This window comes from Lepeophtheirus salmonis, chromosome 6 (genome assembly GCF_016086655.4).
Source record: "Lepeophtheirus salmonis chromosome 6, UVic_Lsal_1.4, whole genome shotgun sequence".
Taxonomy (NCBI): Eukaryota; Metazoa; Arthropoda; class Copepoda; order Siphonostomatoida; family Caligidae; genus Lepeophtheirus; species Lepeophtheirus salmonis.
This window is the reverse complement of record NC_052136.2, coordinates 28,463,880-28,484,195: the sequence shown is the minus strand read 5'-3', so window position 1 is coordinate 28,484,195 and position 20,316 is coordinate 28,463,880. Positions and strand designations below refer to the sequence as shown.

The following is a 20,316-nucleotide window of genomic DNA, read 5'->3' as shown; positions in this document are numbered from 1 at the left end:
TTAAGTCGCTCTAAAATCGTAAGTCTAGTAATTCAAGGAAGTCTATAGCTATGAGTAATGGTGAGTATGGTGATGATCACTGATAACACTGTCCAACAGTAAAAATGGGGGAAAGAAGTATATACTCGATTTAATAAAGTTTGATCCCTGATTCCAAAAATGGCCTGTTTTTTATCTCAGAAACTCGTAGCCGTTGGAAAAAGGCCATATTATTCTTGGCTATTTTTAAGGTTCAAAGCTGTTATAAGCCCTCGGTGTTGAAAATTGGGATGTTAAAAAATTCTAAAATCATTATAAAATATGTGCATCACACTTATAACTTGAATTATGTTTGTTTAAAGAGGAAAAATGGTGCTTTTTATTCAGAGGTACATCGTTTCAAGACGAATAGATCAAAAAAGTTTAAAACTAAATAATTTAGTAATATTCGGGTAAAATTGAAATTGTCCCCCTAAAGTTAATATGATAATCATTATTTGTCTATATTTGATCATAAAGATATTACACAATTATTTAGTAATTAAAAATTAACTTCACATTCATACTTGTGAGTTTTTCTTAAAATATATTTAAATTAATCGATAATTGATTAAACATGGATTATCATTTGGGTGTCTTTTTTTCTGGAAATCAAAATTTCGGTTCCCTTGGAATTATCATGATTTTAGGAAAAAATGGCAAGATCATAACGAAGTGGAAATCCCTGCTCTTGCCTAATATTTTGCTAATGCTTGTTCGTCAATCCATCAGTAGTGGGATAATTAAATGATTAACTCTTCTTCCATTCGAACCGCTGGCGCATTTGTTTATTTTATTTCATCTTAATAAATTTTATATTGTCGATAGGTATACTAATTTATATCAGTTTAAAAGGATCTTGCCATTTTTTTGAATTAAAAACTTTTACTTTTTTTTCTCCTGCCATTTTTTTTTGACACTAATGATCTATCTAAGAAAATAAGAGGTCCTATTTGATGATTCACTATTGCATATTCTCATTCGTCATACCTTAGTGGAGGTCATATTTTTCTTTCTCTATGGTGAAGGTACATTAACGTATATACAATTTAGACTTAAATGAACTTAATATGCTAAATACACAAGATTCCCTGTACTAGCGATGGGATGTAGTCCCTCATCCCCAAAATTGCGAAAATTTTATCAAATTCTCGTTTTTTCTAAACATTTGAATAAATTTAAACTCCCGCAGACACCCCTCTCTAGTAATGAATTTGCACGTGGGACCAAATTATATAATAGTCATGTCATAGTGACGTAACCTTACAATTATATTATATTAGATAACTATTATTACTAGAGTCTAAAAAAGTGGGCCTCTATGGTTCTGGCACAACTGCCCTAAATATAACCAATATAATGATATCTCAATGATGATATAATTTAGAAAAAGAGATCAACAATATTGAGGCAAACCTAATATTGTTCATTTTTTATAGACAAATTTAATGTCTTAAATGACTCAATAAGGTACTATTTTTCTGGGACTCCCTTTATATAGCCAAGATAAGCTTATTTTTAGGAGGATTGGAAGGTGTAATTCTGAAGAAGCATAAAAATATAAGCTAGCATGTCTCCATGTTTCAAAGCTACGTTCTTCATTTTTTATGAACAGGGAAAAAAATGCACGTTCATAAATGTAATTGAAAAGATTTTTATTCTGACGTATCTGCAAGAAAGAAAGTCTTGGAACCCTACCAAATTACTTTAATAAATATTTCTAAGGAACTCCTAGAAAATTATAATTGCTCTGAGTACACTTTGCTTCTTAGAGTAACGCATAACTAGACGACCATTAAACCCTTTTCAAAGGTTATATTGATACATAATTTATATTCAAATAAATTTGGAAAAATGATTTTGTCATACAAAGAAATATATGTAAATATAGGATATATTAATAATTAAATTCATAGTATTATTAACAATATAAAAATATGATTTGTAATTTGAGTATTGGTTCTGGTTTTTCCCTGACCTAGATATTAAAATTGTTATAGGTTTGAAAATTGTAAATAGAGCGATACATTACATTAATTGCGTCACTAGAATAATATTCATATGATATATGTAGCGATTAGCTACACCAGTAAATATGACAGATTCTCCTTTTAAGGACTTTAGGGTTCAACGATAATATTTGTAGATTTTACAAGAATAAAGTTAGTTAATTTTTATGAATCTAATGGAGTAAGAGTACATATTAAAACTCCCAATTTGGGTGACTCCGACGTGATGGCTAGAACCGGTAGAGTTGTAAAAGTCGCTTAAGTGGTAGGGCAAGTTAAAATTATCCCGTTTTAGCCGGACAAACGAAAGTCCTAGTTTTGCCAACTTGGGGCTCAATTTGCATTGTGCAAGAAGATACTGAAAAATATTACCATTTGCTATCGGAAGTTCTTGATGTCTTCGACGATGAGAAGGAGAGTTTAGGGATACTCCTTACTCAACCCAAAGTCCGAAACTCAAAGAATACGAAATATCAACTCAGGATAAGATGGAAATACTTTTTAAACTAATTGAGAATCCTCGTGCTCACTCTGTGACTGAGATTGTTAGTCGTCCGATAAATTATCTCTAGAACATAAGCAATCTGTGGGAAACTATAATCAAACAAATTGTCGTGAGGAGTCTTCCAGGTACCCAAGGAAGTTGACTCTCGGTGCAGTCTATAGAGCTTAGACAAATTATAAAGTTCATTTCAACCATGCCGGAGACCTCCAGTATGTTATATACGCTCAGAGATAACCAGAAGCCGCAAAGAAAAATAATGTTTCTATAATAAAAAGTGGGCATCAAAATATGAGATCCCACATAAGTGTCCAAACTCCTGCTTCAAAAAAGCTAATATGGCGTCGGGCAATCGTCCTGACATTAAATATATAATTCTCCCAGTAAACTCATGTTTGTGACTTATAACATAATCAAATTTCTCATTGATACGGAATCACAGTGGTCTATACTTCCAACATAATTTACTCCAGATCCTGATAAAGTAATTTTCAATGAACTCATAGCGGCCAATGGCGCTCCAATAGAAATGGGTGGATTGATAAATCTCTGTATTAGGCTCGACCCTTTAGAGAGGTACAATGGTAGTTTATTGTCGCCGATGCTAGTTATAGTATCATCGGAGCGGATTTTAGGAGTCCCTTTAGACTCTGTGTGAATATGGAGCTCGGCTCGTTAGAGAAGAGTGCATCACTATCATCTTCAATTGGAGTGAGTTGTAACATTGTTAACGAACTAGTTTCTCAATTCCCCGCTCCTCAGTCAGAGTATGAACTTCACAATGACCCAGTCATGTAGTCATCTATATAATGTGTACTGCAGGATCTCCTTGCTTCACCTGTTTGCATAGTCTAAACATGAGAAGGAAGAAATGTGTTAGAAAGGAAATGTCGAAGTTACTCTCGGCAGGAATAATCCAGTGATCAAAGTCCAATTGGTCGTCACCAATCAATTTCGTTGAGAAGAAGTATGGCTCCTGACATATGGTGGAGATTAAGACAATTTAATATTCGACAATCCCGTTATCCAATGCCTCATATTCATTATTTCTGAAGAGCTATTGGGGGAAGCAAGTTTTTCTCTAAAGTAGACCTCAGACAGGCCTATTACCAACGACCAATGGTGATGCCAAGAAAACGGCAATTACTACGTTTAGACACCTCAGACAAGACTATTGAGCCGTGGGCAAAGTTAATTATTATATCTTGATTTGGTCTCGGATTTTCACGGTCCAGGTTGGTTAGCCAATCTTGCCCAATAGAGTAACCGGGACTCATTTGTCCTCACGTTTATTGTAACTTTTACACCAGACCTTCATTCCTTTGGTGTAGCCTTTATTATTTACAATAGAGGAACTTGATACCGGTTTCGATAGAGGTGGTACATGGGACCAATGAAACCATCTAGACGGGTTCTTATTGGACGAGTTTAAAGAAGTTCACCCTCTATTGAGCGGTGAAGAGCGATATGAAAATACAGTTCATCTAGGGAGCTATTGGGGTTCTTTTTCACCTTGTCCTTTATAATTCTGACTGCTCTTTTTCCCTGACCATTCAATTCTGGGTGATATGGGGGAGAGAGAGTGTGCTTTACTCCGCATTCGGTCAACTTAAGTTTGCACCATGAAGCGCTGAGCTGAGGCCCATTATTTGAGTGGACAATTCGAGGAACTCCAAACCTTGTGAACCACGAGAATAATTGCTTGAGGGTCGCTTCAGTGGAAGCCCCTTGATAAAATACATAACAGAAGAATATCTGACTCTAAAATTAAGATCGCGGGGAGAAAACGAAAGTGGATTGGAGATATGAATTCTATGGGTGCTCGAGATTTACTAATGTTTGAAGTTGGACAACATGTCCGAGTTTGAAATCCTATTAAGGCAGAATGCAATATTTTTGGGATTATCGATTATACTCGTAAGAATCATAGGTCATATATTGTCAAGGGTGAAAGTGGACGGATGTATTTGAGAAATCTAAGGTTACTCAATCCCAAATAGGGATCAAATCTAAGTGGAAGTTGTTATAGGTTTGATAATTTTAAATAGGACGACAAATGACTATATTAATTGTCCAACTACATAGGTAAATAACAATAATGATATTCATATAATATACCACAATAATGAATGAATATGTATTTATGTCTTAGAAAACTTTTTCTTGGAACAAAGTGGATGCCCATAGGGTCTTAAAAACTTTTTCTTCACTTTAAGACATTTTTTAGTGAGATTCAAGATTTTTTCATGGATGGAAGTCATTTCTTGAGGTGAGAGTTCATGAGAGGATATTGAAGAATTATAGTTGCAAGGATTATTTAACGATCTTTTAACATATGAAAATCCCAAGTGATCTACTCTCTTCAGGGAAAGACTGGTTGCAAGAATGCCTGTGATGTAGACGTCTTCTAAATGAAAAATTGGTGTAGTTAAGGAAGCATTATATAGTTTTTCTACGGCTGAGCTTGATAAAACATATCCCGTACCCGATAAGTAGGTTGGATATTTACGAGCACTGAACATGAAGCGAGGGGAGTAATATTTGTTATAGGGATCTCTGATAGGGATTGCATTGCAAATTAGAGATCCAATCAATAGATCCTTTTCCTGATTCGTACGAGTTAGATCCAAAAGATTCTTAATATTAATATAAACGTCATCATCCGTTTTCAATAGGTATCGAGATTTGGGACATTTATCCACGAACCATTGAAGTATGATCAAAGACTTGATGCTCAAATATATATAAGAGTCCATAAAATCCCCTTGTAGAATATCTTTGTACTTTTCAGATTCTAGAGTGATATTGAGAGTAACAGTTTGATTACCTTGATATTGTCCAAGTACAAAAATAACGCCCACATTAGAGGGAGCATCTTTGGCCCATGAGGATCTGATAGACTCACGCTTTTCGAAATTTCTAGGGGAAGAAGTGATAAATACAATCAGTTCTTTGGATTTACTACACACATCATCTGGCTCAAGAAGGAAATTCGACTTGACATAGGTATCCACATCTCGGCTTTGATTCATTGGCCAAATGGGCACCATAACTAGCGTGAATCAATAAATAACTGGGTCATTGCATTAATATGCATAATTCGTGTAAATTACCTTTCTTTTCAGAATGTTTGATAGATGGTACATGCAGGATGATCAGAACAGCGGTTAATGATAGAAGAAAGAAGAGGATTTTAGCCTTGGTGAATAAAAAGGCTCTACGGAACATGAGTGTAGCCCTTTCTCACATTTGACATTGGAATATAATAGTTGTAGTAGTAGGGTAGGATCAAAACTCTGTGTGGAGGCATGAACTATTATCATCGATTGTTTTGGATCACGTTCTCACTTCTCACCACCCCTTTTTCTGCTTTGGCAATGTAAATATGTTTACTCCTCTTTTTACAATTTGATGTCATCTCCTATTGTGCAACCAAGTTGTTTTGTCAATCACGAAACCTCTCTTTTATTACAAATTGCTACTTGTACCAACAAATTGTACAAGTTGAAACAAATCAAATTAGATCTCAAGGTTAATAGAAATAAGTATTTAGAAAAAAGGATTTAAAGTAATTTTAATAAGTACAACCCGGCCTGACACCAAATTTGTAGAAAAAAAAAAGTTTAAAATTCTCACTGATTTAATTTGTCTTTCTTCATATATATCTACTGAATGGTTTGATTTAGTTCAGGATCGGATTGTGTAATATATATTTATGGTAAAGGTTACAAATTAAAATTTAGTAAATATAAACTATTATTATTAGTTTATATTTCTTCTATGGTACAATAGATGATTATTATATTAATGATTAAAACCGAACTAGAACACAATGCTCGTCTTCATATATATTTTTCTTAACGATTAAATCAAAATATAGTATTTATATTTAGAAAATTTAAAGTGAAATATTAATAAATTTTGATTCTTTTTTGGAAAATATATTTTGGATATTTTATTTTATTTTGAAGCTTATTTATTTTCAATTTCATTAATTCATAAAAAAAAAAATAATAATCCCCGAACAGGATGCACAAAGAGGATATGACTGAAAAAAAGATTGCGGTTGGTCACATTAACTCAACATATTCAATGATACATTTACTGTGTGATGTATATTTTCATAATTGTAATTGTTTTAACCATAGAGAAAGATTCTTTCTCTATGGTTTTAACACTAGCCAATTGAACAAGGACTATTTTAAGCAGAAATTAGGTTATTTTCTTTAAAAGATTTCTCTTTTGTTAAGAAAAGGTCATTCGGCCAACTTATGCAACAGAGCTTTAACATTAGATTTTTTTCCCCCCCCAAATTTTTTTTTTTTTTTGTAAATAGCTATAATTCCCCCCAACCCCCTCCAAAAAAAAAAAATATATAATCAGCGGACGCCCCTGTTGAGCCTTGCATTATCCATATGCAGATACATTTATCAAGTATATAATTATTTCTTAACTTTACTCTCAGTCCTACGCATCATAACTCATAATCCCTTTAGTTAGTAAAATATCATTTTATAGATTAAAAATTGAGTTTTATATTAAAACGAATGACTTATTTGGGTCGTAGGAATTAAACATATTTAAATTTTACAAATGATATGATAAAAACACTGATTTCACTGGATTGACTTTATCATTTTCTTAAGTTTAGCACCGCTATATTTGATTGACGTAAGGGGTCCAGCTGATACTATACCTTTGAGGGCCTGAGTAATGGAATGACGTTGGACAATGGAGCGAAGCCCCATACGTATAAGACTCGCAATTTCTTCTTCATCATCATTCGCAGCCGTTCTTAGGACATCCTCAACGTCCCAACGACGACCATCCCGCAAATTTCTTGCACGTACTAAATACCATTGTAAATGTCGCGGTAAAAGGCTTAAATGATAATGTTTGCCAGACTGGGAAATATCTTGATGAAATATATGAGACTCTTCCGAAGTCTTTTCCACAAAGTCAGATAAATGGTTCAAATGCTTTGCGTAAAGGGATCGAAAGCGTTCCTTTTGGGGTTCAACGATGTTTGCAACTTTGTTTTTATCCTCTCCCACAATCATACGAAAATCTCCTGTGTATGATAACCCTGCAAGTGTTAGATAGAGATCCTCTTCTAGAAAAACTTCAGGTAAAAGGAGGAGTGAGGTGTGTAGGGCAGATTTGAGGTTCATACTGCAGAAAAAGTTGATTACTATTTATCTATATGATTATAAATTAACAATATGTCTCCCAAAAGTATCACAACAAGATATTAGGTAAATAGTAATCATTTTTCTTTTTTTAAATATGACTACCGAATGGCTTGATTTAGTTCAGGATCGGATTGTGTAAGCTCCATGAGTTTGACGGGTTTATGAAGACGACCGCTCACGTATAATGTTTCCCAATCTAAAAGATCTCTAATAAGATCCTTACGAGACACAACGCCATATTTTAATAGACCAGACGGCCCCCAGGGTACATGCGTATTGAAATAAACTTTAGCGCCCCTATTTTCTTGAATATTTGCCACTCCTTGAGGTCCTGAAAGCATTTATAAAAAATCAAGCATTGAATAAGCTAGGAATTAGTAAAACTCAACCTAGTATCACCCTTGCAAATCCGGAATAATCATCAGGGTAATTTTTCATGTGTTCTTTATGCCAAGACTCTGCATCCCTCACCGTAAAAATAAGATCCGTCATTCCTCCCGCATTTCCTGACTGTTGAAATACACCTGAGCCATAGGCAAAGCTCAAAGGGTGTGACTTAGGGAAACGGGATAGGACCTTTAGGAAAAAGGCATTATTATCTGGTGAAGCCTGATTCGAGAAACCTTTCAATATTCGATGTGGGAAACTGAATAGCATGATTCTGCATGCATCATCAAATGAAAATAGTTTTTATACAAATATTGATATGAATTCTGGAGCATGTCATCTAAAAATATTCGTGATCATGACTGGTGTCACATAAATGTAGTGCAACCTTCAAACTTAGTTTAATCAATGAATTCTAGACACCTGGAATAATCACGCATTCAGCTTATTTTTCTTAAAGGACTCAAGAGTCAAAGATTCATTGTAAAAAAATATGTATAACCAATCACTCATTTTATATTATCTTCATCTGATCTTCATGTAGTCTGAAATAGTTTTTGAGAGGTTGCATTGTGGCAAAATGTGCCCTTGTCTGTATTTTTCTACTCCATGATGTCAATTCAATATTTAACATTGTAGGTTTTTGGTGTGAGATGATGTCAGAACGTATGCAACGTCATATTTCATCACTTCAATCACCAAACATCCCAAAGTATTCCTGAATCCTATTATTAAAATTAAATTCAAGCAATACGACGCACTCGCAACCACTCGATTCAACTGAAGCTGTGCCGTACTGTACGCATGCCAAAGCTTTAAGTGCGCCATTATTCCAGAAGTCAGACATCCTCATCGATCTCGGTCCATCAGCAAGTCAAAATGCAAGACCGATGCTTTGTGATTTGGCTTTTCTTCCTCCTTTTTAAATATGGGAACGGGAGTTCTTTTTTCGATTTAGATGAGGTGGAAGGATTTCATTATTCCATCAACTTCCTGAGCGATCCTCTAAATGAAGAAATGATTCCAGTAATTTAATTCTTTATTCAAGGTTATTCGTGTTTCTAATTTGTTTTTGTGTAGGACCCCCCAACAGACTGGATTAACTTTTCTATGCGGAACAACATGGGTCAACCCTTTCTTTGCCTTCTCCCCTCTCCCCAACTAATAGCATCTGAGAAAACAGAGAAGCCTCCAACTCCGGATTTTTCTCCAGATTTGGTAAAGGACGTTATGACGCTTCTTGAGCCCCTCAAAGACCACCCCTGTTTGAAAAGAGCAGAGGGATACTGGGTCTATGAACTTTGTTACGGTCAATATATCAAACAGTATCATACAGAAAGTAAATGAATATTAGATCATGCAAATCAATATATAAATAAATTGATTTGTTTTCCCCTCAGATAACGAACCCGCCGGAGACATCCTTTTTTTAGGAAACTACGATTTTGAATACTCGGAGAAAGAGCAGTACAAAAACAAGCTACTGCGACACTTTAGTCAATATTATATTAACGGAAGTGTTTGTGAGGATCTTGGGACACCCCGGAAAGCGGAAGTTCGGGTATGTACTCTACAATATAAATCTCCTAGTCGTTTTTTATATATGTTGTTATTTTGCTAGTATGTGTGTGATCCGGCAACTCCCTCAGAAATAATGACGAATGTGGAAGAACCTGCTCTTTGTGAATATGTTTTGACTGTTAAAACATCCAGAACCTGTTCCTTGCCTCAAATGAGGCCCACTCCCAAAGCAAAGAAAAAGTCTATCAATTGTTTCCCCTTACTTTCTTCTACTCAATTCTCAAAGTATATGGAGAGCAAGAACAATAAAGAAGACAAATATGGAAGTGTTCCGGGATCCTCGAAAAAAATAATGAATGTTCTCAGAAATGATAAATTATCCGATAAATTCTTTGATGAAATAGTAGCTCTAGTTCAAAAATCTGTTTCAAGTAAAACAAATCTTGGGAATTCCTTATTTACTGTGATAAATGCCCAAAAAGATATGAATGAATTTATTGACACCATTTCTTCACCACCATCGACAACAGATTCAAAATTGTCTTCTCAAGAGGAGGAAGCTCCTACTACTCCCAAGGAAGAAGATGATGTTGAAGATTTAATTAACATAAGTTCTGATCTTATGAAAAAAATATCAAAGATCTACTCTCCCGAGGATCTGTCGAAGATTATCAATAAAATCGAGGGTAGTGCCAAACAAAGTGTAGATGATATTATCAAAGAAGCTGCCGACGATCTGAAATTGCATTTAAAACCACTTCAAAAGTCAGAAGCTGCTCAAATGTTGACAAATTCAGTTGATTCTTTGATGGGTAGAATCAAAACAGCAATAAAAGATGTCGACAAAGGTATTCAGGATATTGAGGAAATTATCAAAGAGGATAAGGAGTTGCTCGGTAATCTTGAAGAGTCATTGGAAAATGAGGAAAAGAAGGTAGGAGAAGAAACAAATAAGGAAGATCCTGTAATATCTGAGCAAGTTTATCCATCCATTAAAAAACAGCCTGCTTCTATTGAATCCGAAGCTAAAAAAAAATCGAGAATATATCGGCCATAAGGAAGATAACGGGGTTATAGATATGGGAGAAGATTTAAATCACTGGGGTGTATTTCCTGGTAAACATGATGGAAAATTGTCTGTTAAAAAAGACTTATCACAGCAAGGAGAATATGAAGATCCTGATGAAGGCGAAATAGGCTCAACGGAAGAAAACATTGATGTATTAGAGAAACAAGGAACATTTGATGAGACCCTACCCTCCGTTCAATCGAATACCAACAAAAATATAGAAGGTTTTTTTCCAGATCTTTCTCCTTCTGAGGTTGAAGATAACAATCAAATGCTTCGTGTGTTGGTGGTAATGAATACTTTTATGTTTGTTTTAGGTTTTGTTGTTTTAAAAAAGTTTGTACTTACAGATTGAGAACGGCATGGCTTACTATGAAATTGAGAAACTACGAAGAGATCGTGAAGGCTACCTCTTTTCAATATCTGATCAATTGGAGGATGATGAATCGTCGAGTAGTAGTAGTATTTCTAGTGATGAGTCTAAGGAGGTGAACGAATCAGAAAACACTGCTATTCATGATGTTTCTGACCAGAAAATCGATAATAATTGGGCACAGAAAACTAGTCAGCTTGGCGATACACACAAATTGAGGCACAAGCAACAACCAGACTTTAAATCCTTGGGGAATAAAAATATCGTTACGGATCCAGATTTGCTAAAAAGAGAGGAAACAAAAAACCATCAAGGTAGTTCAAAGGATGAGTCCATACAGAATAATGAGCCCCCTCTCAACAAGGATTCAAATATTTATAGACCAAAGGATGACCTCTAATTTTTGATGAATATAACGTTTAACTTTTGGCTTCTATATATTCTGTGATAACAATATAATTGAAGGCGTTGAAGAACTAAGACTTTTTGAATAGAAGCAATGAATAATTAATTCACTATAATATATTCCTTATAATGATATACTTGATTGAAAAGGGCGCCTCTTTTCATTGAACCTATCATGTCATTCATGTTTTGTACTGTATTTAGTTTGATATCCTCTGTTTGCACTACCAAGAAATTCTTATTAATAGTGATACGAATATAAGAAATATATTTTACTGTTTGCCTGATGTCTATAATTTGTTCCAATATATATATTTTTTGCTATTTGTTGATAATATCCGTTCAAGCTATATCTACAAGCTACAACACAGATCTAAAATCGGTAGCAATAGCAAATACGTATATATTCAGAAACATATAATCCAAAGTTTGATGATTACAAATGCTTACTAATATACCTAATGGGATCAAATGACGATATAAGCATATTTAACATTTATTCAAGATGCGTCCCTTAAATTCATGTCCTCCATCTTATCACCTATTTCTTCATCGGCTTTGTTTCTTCTTTTGGCAAGGGCGCTTTTATACGGCGGATTTATTGGGGGTTGAACGGGGCTTTTGTAAGAGTAGGACTCCTCTAAAGAATAGCTTTTGTCTGCATCATAGCCACTCAAGTCCCCACAAGCAATAAAAGGTATAATAATTCGATTTACATCTGATGCATCCTTATTAAAATCAAGGGTAAGGCTATTTGAGAATGGATTAATCATGCAGGGTACAAAGCCCGGAGGAGGATTATAATTTTGACATACAACAAAGGACTCTTTACTCGAGTTTCTAGAACTGGGTGGCTTTGCCACATACACTGAGTCAAAGAAAAGTCGAAGTTGTGAATAGATTGTGGAAACATCTTTGCCACGAAAGATTTTGGCTACAAAGGAACCTCCTGGTTTTAAAATGTGAGTGGTGATATTGAGTGCAGCAAGAAGTAAATGTCCTTGAATATATTCATCAATATCGTGAAGACCCGTGACATCAGGAGCTCCGTCACAGACCACGAGTTCCGCTAGGGATCCATCAAAGTAGGATATTATTTTTTCAGCAGTGGACAACTAAAGGCAACAGATAAAAAAAGATGTATAATTTATATGAAGAAATTTGAAATTAAAAAACCCAACAGAACTCACTTTTGTAATATCCCCTTGAAGAGTAATGACCCCTGGGATTGGGGCCATAGCCTGTAAATCCACAGCAACAATCACGGATTTGCCAGTAATTTTCTTAGCAAGAACTTGAGACCAAGAGCCAGGGGCTGCACAAAGATCAACGACATTCTGCACATCAGAATTGATTAAATTAAATTCGTCGTTGATTTGAATTAATTTGAAAGCACTTCGTGCTCTCCATCCTTCTTCCTTTGCAAGTCGATAGTAAATATCCCGCTTATCCTTAGAGGATCGACCCATTTTAGCTACTTTGTAATTGTTGATTTGATGTTGTTTTGAAGAATTTATTCAACGTGTTTATAATTATTATGACGTAGTCAAATAAAATGTTTTTAACTTGCATTTTGAATGTTATGTATATTCTGACGCGAAGTACATAATTTTGTAAGTATTTTGGTAACTCAGTTACGAAATGTTTGCTATATTATCATTATTAATATTATAAAATATTTTTTTGAGAGAATCTCATGTTTTTAAATAATATTATATAGTATACATATCCCATATATATATACTCCGTTCAGGGTTCAAAAGATATCATAGGATGAGTTACATAAGACTTTATAAGGACACTTGAGAATCAATGGACATATTCATGTTGGAGTGGGCTGAGTAATAGGTATATAGGCTGTATTAATTTATTGATAATTTATCCAGATAGAATACAAATTTTAGAACTGTTATCAGATCCCTCTTCAAGAGCTGTTTCTATTTTATGTTGTTACTTTTATTGTATCACGCAACCTTTTATGTCAAAAAAGAAACAGAAAGAATCAGTTGGTCTTTAGCAAAATCTTCCTAACTATGGAACTATGATTCAATAATTGTTGAGGATTGCTACAGCTTAACAAGAGCTTATTCTGATTAGATCAATCAACGTTCAGAGCACTGATGAGAAGAAAAGAAGCAAATACATCAATAGCTGCTGCCAAAATAGTAGGTATATTTTTGTGTAGGCAATGAAGCAATAATATGTATTAATAGTGCTCGTTATTTCGTAAGGTGCAAAACATAAACTTCTTTCAAAATTGAACTTTACCATAATTGTATAGAAATGGAATTGGAAAAGCAATTCGAGGCTGCTATTCGCATCATAGAGTTCCTTCCCATAGATGGACCCTTTCAACCCTCAGAAGAAATGAGCTTACGCCTCTATTCCTATTCCATGCAGTCTAAATTCGGTCCCTATGACGGTAAAATTATACAATTCCTGTTGGGATCGAATATGCAAGAGCGTATAGCATGGAAATGCCTGGGTTCTATGTCTCGCTCCGAGGCAATGAAGTGCTACATTGAGGAAATCAAATTGATTTTAGAAACAATGAGCCTTAACAAGGAGACTGCAGGTTTTTTGAAGATGTGTGGACCTTTCTATGAATTTGTGGACGAGGATTCTACTTCAATTCAAGGCAATGAATCATCCCTATCAGATTACTCAATCAAAAATTTACAGATAGACTACTTTCTTGAAGGTGATATATTTTAATGTTATGTCACTGGTATTTTTAAAAATGAAGGAACTCCAAATGATTCCAACAGATTCTACAGAACATTCCGTTTCATCAACGTGTGACGAGTCTGATTCCTCCGAGGATGAAAATGTTAACTCCCCTCATAACATTGTAAGTAATTTTTTCTCATAAACAAATACCTACTGATATTCTTAACGGCCATATTTATTTAAATAACCAAAGATTCAAACTCCATGAGTATTCAGTAACCTATTAAAATAAATGTGTAGTATTCATTATCATCATAATGTATCATTTGGATATCAAACATGATTTAATTATAAGAAAAACATAATTCTATGTTATTGATTTCCCAGATTTAATAATAAGTGTTATTATAAGATAACTTGCTTCACATAATTTTTTTTATGAAAACTTGTTTTTGTAATTGAAAAAAAAGTTTCTTCTTTGATATAGCATTGCCCAGTTCAATTACTGTACAAGTTATACCCAAATCCAAAATTGGCAAATACACACTCATCATGAAGCAAACAACTAATCATATTCTCATGATCCGACCCTCCAATTTTCGAATGAATGAGGAGACCTCAAAGAATAACTATTATCAAAAATCATGTTCCAATCTCAACGTTAAAGAAAAATCTCTTAAAGAGTTTGATTCATTTGTGGCTAAATTGAGAGATCATGAAATCCATGTGGTTGTATTTCAAGACAGAGAGAACCCTGATACTCCTGACTCCGTCTTTCCGAATAATTGGATATCCTTTCATCAAAATGGATTTGTGGCACTTTATCCTATGTTTGCAAAGAACAGACGTCTTGAACGAAGAACAGACATACTTGACATGTTGATGGAAAAAGGATACACCATTGATAAAGTTATTGACTACACATATGGAGAGGATAAAAATTCTTTTTTGGAGGGCACTGGAAGCATGGTTCTTGATAGACGGAACAAAAAAGCATATGCTTCTCTTTCTCCGAGAACAAACGAGGAATTATTCCTTCAGTTCTGTGAAGACTTCATTTTCAAACCTGTTGTGTTCCATGCTTATCAAACGGTTGGTGAAGATGTTAGACGATTGCCGATTTACCATACAAATGTTATGATGAGCGTGGGAGAAACTTTTGCATTGATTTGTCTTGATAGCATAGATGATTGTGATGAGAGGGAGACTGTTGTAACGAATCTGAAGAATGATGGAAAGGAAATCATTCAAATCAACGAGTATCAAGCGGGAAAGTTTGCTGGAAACATGCTTCAAGTACATAACAGTCAAGGAACAAGATATTTAGTTATGAGCTTAACTGCCTACAAATCCCTGTCACCACAACAAATCTTGGCTATTGAAAAACATTGTCAAATTATATCAAGTGATTTGAGTACTATTGAGGCATGTGGTGGGGGAAGCGCCCGATGTATGATGGCAGAATTGTTTATTTCCAAACAAACCTAATGTAATATATTTGAGATAAATTTGTACAAATATCAACCATTTTCATTGCAATAAAAAAAATTGTCTCCATTTTTTATCAAAAAATCCATAATATAGTTATTAAGGCAATGCTGCATAAAAATAAAGATAGACCGAAGGAGGGTGAACCGAAGTAGGGCCGAAGGTTGAAGTTCAGACTTACTTTCGGATGAAGCCGGAGTCGAAGGTGACATAATATAAATCACCTATGAGACTGAGTTAACTTTGACATCACTCTCTCCCTATCAATGGAGATGAATGTCAAGGGTGATAAGCGTCTTGGCTATTTTCAAAGAAGCCACTCTTTTAATTAGCAATTCGAAGTCTTATGATATCTGAGATTTTGCCAACCATCAAAGCGCTCAAGAAATATATTTATTCGTTATGCGAAACCGATGATACAGGAGTCCGGATTCTTAAGCAAAACTTAAACTTCGTAAATGAGAAACTCCTCCTTTCTACTGCTGTAGATCCAAGGTAAGGAGTCAAATGCTTAATGTAGGGTTTTATGATAGTTCAATATCAGTACAACTTAATCTACCACTTAAATGTGTTGGTGATCAAAGCCATACAAGAAGAGTCAGGTCAAAAAGCTGACTGTATAGTCAGCTGAAGAAAAAGAGTTTTCTAATTAATGTAATTAAGTAATATTGTAATACAGGTTCAAAGCTCATAGTTTCCCAGATAATTCAAGTCGGGAGAAGGCTAAGGATCTTCTTCGTCATCGCATTAAAGACATCATGGAAGAAAAGGCGAAATAGAAAAGAAAATCCGAAAAATAAGAAGAGGAAATTTTGGGAGAGGGGAATTTTTCAATAGCCAAGATTTGTTGTGGTGACAGGGATTTGTAGGCAGTTAAGCTCATAACTAAATATCTTGTTCCTTGACTGTTATGTACTTGAAGCATGTTTCCAGCAAACTTTCCCGCTTGATACTTGTTGATTTGAATGATTTTCCTTTCCATCATTCTTCAGATTCGTTACAAAAGTATCCCTCTCATCACAATCATCTATGCTATCAAGACAAATCAATGCAAAAGTTTCTCCCACGCTCATCATAACATTTGTATGGTAAATCGGCAATCGTCTAATATCTTCATCAACAGTTTGATAAGTATGGAACACAACAGGGATATACTTTCTGATTTTCTCGTTTCTTGTTGAATCATAGCCAAGAATTCAATTTTATGCTTCGACTGGAGAAGATCCCTTTATGGGGTAGTGGAGAAATGGAACAGATTTTTTCCCCGATATAAAGCTTTTTCCAGCAGATCTTATATTTTGTTAAACATTCGTCTACATAGTCGATATCAAAGTGCTCCCAAACTGGACTCAGAACCATAATTAGACTGCAAATAGCCCTTTTCTTTAACAAAAATAAAGCTATACGAAAGAAAGAAAGAGTGATGATTAAAGAAGTGCAATATTTTTCTTCTCAACTTTGATTTGCTTACGATCATCAAAACAGATCAAATGAGTAACTAGATTATTTTAGTTTTGACTAAGTACCACAGATCTGAATATAAACTGGACACACAACTTATTTAGTAAAAAGGGAAATAAGAGCTTCGATATTTTAATATTTCTATTGATACAAAGATAAACGGAATGATATTTTTTACGATATACTCGTACATATTTCATAATCGACTACGGCTATTCAACTTCAGCGCACCGGAGGAGCTCCCGAAAAAAAACTTGGTATTCCGAAGAACCTCGTCTTTCCTTTGGCAATTCTGTCTATCTCTACATAAAAATATACCAGTTACGGAACTTTTTAATCTAAGAAATACTATCACAACCTCTCTTTCTCAATATAAAAAAGTCTAAAAAGTAATAGCTAATTATTCTATCATTATTCGCTACACGTACACACATTAATAGTAGACATTTAAAAATAAACCAGGATATGAAATTTTTAAAAAATAATTATATAACACAAATATTGTAATATTTAGAGTTTCTATTCATGATATTGGAAATATTGTTTTAATGAGGTATTGGCAAATAAATTTTCTACAATTAATTAATAGATGGAGTTAGTTGTTGGGCTGAACTCTTTTGATTTTGCAGTTGAATGTATCACATAATTTGTCTAATAAAAGTTATCTAAATCTTGGTTTGAAATATTGCATTGTAATAAAATAATTAACTTTTACAAAAATGATTTTTGAAAAGAATGAATACATTAGGTTTTTTTTAAATTATTTAGGGGCAATAATGAGATGGAGTTGATCCAAAGTTAAAAATACTAGTAGGATCGGAAGAATTTCATGTCTTATCAGAATATTGGATTAAATAATACTGAATTATTATCAACCTTTTTTATAAGCAGATATTAGACATCTGCTAACACTATCTACTATAATAATTGATTTATATATATATTATTTTAGGTAGTTGATAGACGGGCATTCTTATTTAATGCCCCTGAGGAGTCGATTAAACCACATTACGGAAAAGATCGAGAATTTTTCGATGGTTCATCCGTTGTACAAATTGATCAAAAAGATCCAATAGTAAATAATGAAGAGGAATCCGAATCTTTCCAAACTAAGTTGCCAGAGGATATCCAAATGTTGAGGGATCGCTTAGAACGAATAGAGGTGAAAATAGATGAGTTGCTATCAATCGTAAAGGATTTTAAAAGTCAAAATCATGTAAGTTAATTGTATTTGCATTTATTTTTGCGCAATAGTCCTCAACAATGGATCCTAGTTATTTAGAGGGGAACATTGGGTCAAGTTTCACAATGATATTTATATAAATATTTATGCCTTAATCAATTATATTATCGAAATATCTTCAAATTACAGAATCAAAATATGAAATGGAATCTTGGAACGATTTTGCAACCCATCAACCTGTTTTTGATATCTTGCCCTCTACTGATTCCATTTGTTTTTTCTATCACAAAAAAACTTGATTAGTATTCATGGATATTCTGGATAAATTTATATGTTCAAAATACAAGAATACGTGATTGTTATTTTTTTTATTCGAATATTATCTAATTATTATTAATTACCCATAGATTTATTTTGTAATTTGATAATGAAACCATATGTATCTTGAAATATATTGTTGTTTTGTGTAATTATCCTTAACAAACTATGAATTCTATCAGGATCCTCTAAAATGGAGGTGGGTGTATTTTTGTAACTAGTTTTTTTATTTTAAAATGCTCTTATTTGTCAAAATATTTTTAGAATAAAATATTTTCATTTATTTTTAGTACATTTGGATAAATAAGACTCTACAATAATAAAAGGATCTTAATTGTATACTACTTTTTTTTCAAGACACTCTTGATGGTTTCTAAAGATAGCTAGAACAAAAAGTTCCATTGTAAGTGTATTTTAAAAAAACAAATGTATACATATTTCTTTAAAAACAAAACATTGGGTAGTTATCACAGAACTTTTATTCTTCCAAATTCGCCGAGTAAGTTGTTTATTCCTTGTCCAATTGAAATTGATGGAGATGGAACTTTTTTGCCTGATGTCGCGTGATCCGTTTTAGTGCCAATAAACCCGCTAATAGTTGTGAAATGAGAAGTAATATCATAACGATATTACCAGCCCTTTCAATAGGAAGTATGATCAGATCTTCATTCAAAAGAAGAAATCCTTGAAGAGGAAGTTGAAGAATAATGCTCAAGAGCCAAAATCCAGCAAGTTCTGGAACTTTTTCTTGTAAATTTCCAAGATAGCCCAGATAGAGTCGAATGACTTCGATGATGACAACGGCTATTAAGACTGTAAGGAGGATGAATTTGTATAGGTAATTGAGATACGTGTATTTCACGATGGTTGAAAGGAGTGAGATAAGAAACCAGAAAGGGAAATAAATAACGTTGAAAAATAGAGACATTTGTAGGGGGAGTGAGGAAACAATTTCATTTCCGAGACGATCTAACGGAGACTTTTTCATGCTACTCTTGTAAGAATGGGATCCTTTTCGTTGTTCTTTTACATGCGTGAAAGCAGCAAGGTATAAAGCTTTACCTCAAGTTACGAAATATAATGACTTTCTTTTTTGGGATACGTATTTTTCAAATAAATTATATATATATAGATGAACCAGGAATTAGTTACAAATGTAAACATAAAAACAGACTAGGACAAAGTGTCAAATTGACAGGTGTAATAAATACATAGGATTTAACAATATACATAATGTAAAATACATTGGCAAATTGGATACGGTAAATAGTTAACTAATAATAAAATAATGAATTCGATCTGACCAGAATGGATTTTCATTTTTTCATGATATATTAAAATAAAATCACGCTTATGACTTATGAGATGTACTGAACCTCTTCTTCCTCCACAGAGGAAAGTCTCATGAGATTTTCAATGGTTTCTTTAAGTAAATTCGCATTCCTTCTCCTGGCATTACCATTCTGATTAAGCCGACCTCTTTGCTTCTTTTTGTTCTTTCTCCTCCTTCGACGGCGCTGCCTTCGTCTCCTTTCTCGAACCTCTTGCCATTCCATAAACTCACGGAATAATTTACGAAATTCCTTTCTTTTTCGTAGTTTCCGTCTTTCCTTTTTGTCCCGTTTTGGAGCTCCGCCTTTGACAACTTGCTGTCGTTCCTTTTCTAGAATCTCAGCCTTAATCTCTTCGGGCAGCCCGTATAGAGAGTCAACTACCTCTT

At 33.9% G+C, this 20,316-nt stretch overlaps 6 protein-coding genes across 15 annotated transcripts; 2 read left to right on the top strand and 4 right to left on the bottom strand.

The window, feature by feature from the left end:
• Window positions 1–1,896: 1,896 nt before the first annotated feature.
• Window positions 1,897–6,888, bottom strand: LOC121120283 (beta-1,3-galactosyltransferase 1). 2 transcript variants are annotated; one of them, XM_040715132.2, is made up of 3 exons: window positions 5,643–6,843; window positions 5,357–5,581; window positions 1,897–5,293 (listed from the first exon to the last, which is right to left on the bottom strand). In XM_040715132.2, exons 1-3 carry the CDS (start codon window positions 5,755–5,757, stop codon window positions 4,671–4,673), a joined length of 963 nt encoding a protein of 320 aa, XP_040571066.1. In that variant the 5' UTR covers window positions 5,758–6,843; the 3' UTR covers window positions 1,897–4,670. The 2 variants fall into 2 exon arrangements, with proteins under 2 accessions (XP_040571066.1, XP_040571065.1); XM_040715131.2 differs by having other exon boundaries at window positions 1,897–5,581; window positions 5,643–6,888.
• Window positions 6,889–7,039: 151 nt separating this feature from the next.
• LOC121120282 (phosphatidate cytidylyltransferase, mitochondrial) lies at window positions 7,040–8,378 on the bottom strand. The gene is made up of 3 exons (XM_040715130.2): window positions 8,111–8,378; window positions 7,824–8,052; window positions 7,040–7,701 (listed from the first exon to the last, which is right to left on the bottom strand). Exons 1-3 carry the CDS (start codon window positions 8,376–8,378, stop codon window positions 7,146–7,148), a joined length of 1,053 nt encoding a protein of 350 aa, XP_040571064.1. The 3' UTR covers window positions 7,040–7,145.
• Window positions 8,379–8,520: 142 nt separating this feature from the next.
• On the top strand, window positions 8,521–11,764 carry LOC121120779 (uncharacterized). The gene is made up of 5 exons (XM_040715650.2): window positions 8,521–9,134; window positions 9,189–9,447; window positions 9,509–9,669; window positions 9,730–10,987; window positions 11,049–11,764. Exons 1-4 carry the CDS (start codon window positions 8,988–8,990, stop codon window positions 10,684–10,686), a joined length of 1,524 nt encoding a protein of 507 aa, XP_040571584.1. The 5' UTR covers window positions 8,521–8,987; the 3' UTR covers window positions 10,687–10,987; window positions 11,049–11,764.
• Window positions 11,728–13,423, bottom strand: LOC121120781 (tRNA (cytidine(32)/guanosine(34)-2'-O)-methyltransferase). The gene is made up of 2 exons (XM_040715658.2): window positions 12,667–13,423; window positions 11,728–12,591 (listed from the first exon to the last, which is right to left on the bottom strand). Exons 1-2 carry the CDS (start codon window positions 12,943–12,945, stop codon window positions 11,977–11,979), a joined length of 894 nt encoding a protein of 297 aa, XP_040571592.1. The 5' UTR covers window positions 12,946–13,423; the 3' UTR covers window positions 11,728–11,976.
• Window positions 13,424–13,448: 25 nt separating this feature from the next.
• Window positions 13,449–18,935, top strand: LOC121120780 (uncharacterized). 9 transcript variants are annotated; one of them, XM_040715651.2, is made up of 6 exons: window positions 13,449–13,641; window positions 13,690–13,702; window positions 13,758–14,177; window positions 14,245–14,327; window positions 18,048–18,311; window positions 18,468–18,935. In XM_040715651.2, the coding sequence occupies exons 1-6, from the start codon at window positions 13,597–13,599 to the stop codon at window positions 18,579–18,581; spliced, it is 939 nt and encodes a 312-aa protein (XP_040571585.1). In that variant the 5' UTR covers window positions 13,449–13,596; the 3' UTR covers window positions 18,582–18,935. The 9 variants fall into 9 exon arrangements, with proteins under 9 accessions (XP_040571585.1, XP_040571587.1, XP_040571586.1 ...); XM_040715653.2 differs by lacking the exon at window positions 13,690–13,702 and having other exon boundaries at window positions 13,465–13,641; window positions 13,708–14,177; XM_040715652.2 differs by lacking the exon at window positions 13,690–13,702 and having other exon boundaries at window positions 13,472–13,645; window positions 13,708–14,177.
• Window positions 18,936–19,104: 169 nt separating this feature from the next.
• Window positions 19,105–19,584, bottom strand: LOC121120012 (transmembrane protein 17). The gene has a single exon (XM_040714862.1). The coding sequence runs from the start codon at window positions 19,582–19,584 to the stop codon at window positions 19,105–19,107; it is 480 nt and encodes a 159-aa protein (XP_040570796.1).
• Window positions 19,585–20,316: the final 732 nt, after the last annotated feature.

Excerpts from the sequence above, each read along its gene's own strand:
- LOC121120283 (XM_040715131.2), bottom strand. The coding sequence starts at position 5,757 with ATGTTCCGTAGAGCCTTTTTATTCACCAAGGCTAAAATCCTCTTCTTT. Across the intron at positions 5,582-5,642 it reads CAAACATTCTGAAAAGAAAG|TTATGGTGCCCATTTGGCCA; the intron begins GTAATTTACACG and ends GATTCACGCTAG.
- LOC121120282 (XM_040715130.2), bottom strand. The coding sequence starts at position 8,378 with ATGCTATTCAGTTTCCCACATCGAATATTGAAAGGTTTCTCGAATCAG. Across the intron at positions 8,053-8,110 it reads ATTTGCAAGGGTGATACTAG|GACCTCAAGGAGTGGCAAAT; the intron begins GTTGAGTTTTAC and ends AAATGCTTTCAG. Across the intron at positions 7,702-7,823 it reads GAACTAAATCAAGCCATTCG|TATGAACCTCAAATCTGCCC; the intron begins GTAGTCATATTT and ends CTTTTTCTGCAG.
- LOC121120779 (XM_040715650.2), top strand. The coding sequence starts at position 8,988 with ATGCAAGACCGATGCTTTGTGATTTGGCTTTTCTTCCTCCTTTTTAAA. Across the intron at positions 9,135-9,188 it reads TAAATGAAGAAATGATTCCA|GACCCCCCAACAGACTGGAT; the intron begins GTAATTTAATTC and ends GTTTTTGTGTAG. Across the intron at positions 9,670-9,729 it reads CCCGGAAAGCGGAAGTTCGG|TATGTGTGTGATCCGGCAAC; the intron begins GTATGTACTCTA and ends TTATTTTGCTAG.
- LOC121120781 (XM_040715658.2), bottom strand. The coding sequence starts at position 12,945 with ATGGGTCGATCCTCTAAGGATAAGCGGGATATTTACTATCGACTTGCA. Across the intron at positions 12,592-12,666 it reads TTCAAGGGGATATTACAAAA|TTGTCCACTGCTGAAAAAAT; the intron begins GTGAGTTCTGTT and ends TGTTGCCTTTAG.
- LOC121120780 (XM_071889658.1), top strand. The coding sequence starts at position 14,299 with ATGAAAATGTTAACTCCCCTCATAACATT. Across the intron at positions 14,328-14,616 it reads TTAACTCCCCTCATAACATT|TTTCTTCTTTGATATAGCAT; the intron begins GTAAGTAATTTT and ends TTGAAAAAAAAG.
- LOC121120012 (XM_040714862.1), bottom strand. The coding sequence starts at position 19,584 with ATGAAAAAGTCTCCGTTAGATCGTCTCGGAAATGAAATTGTTTCCTCA.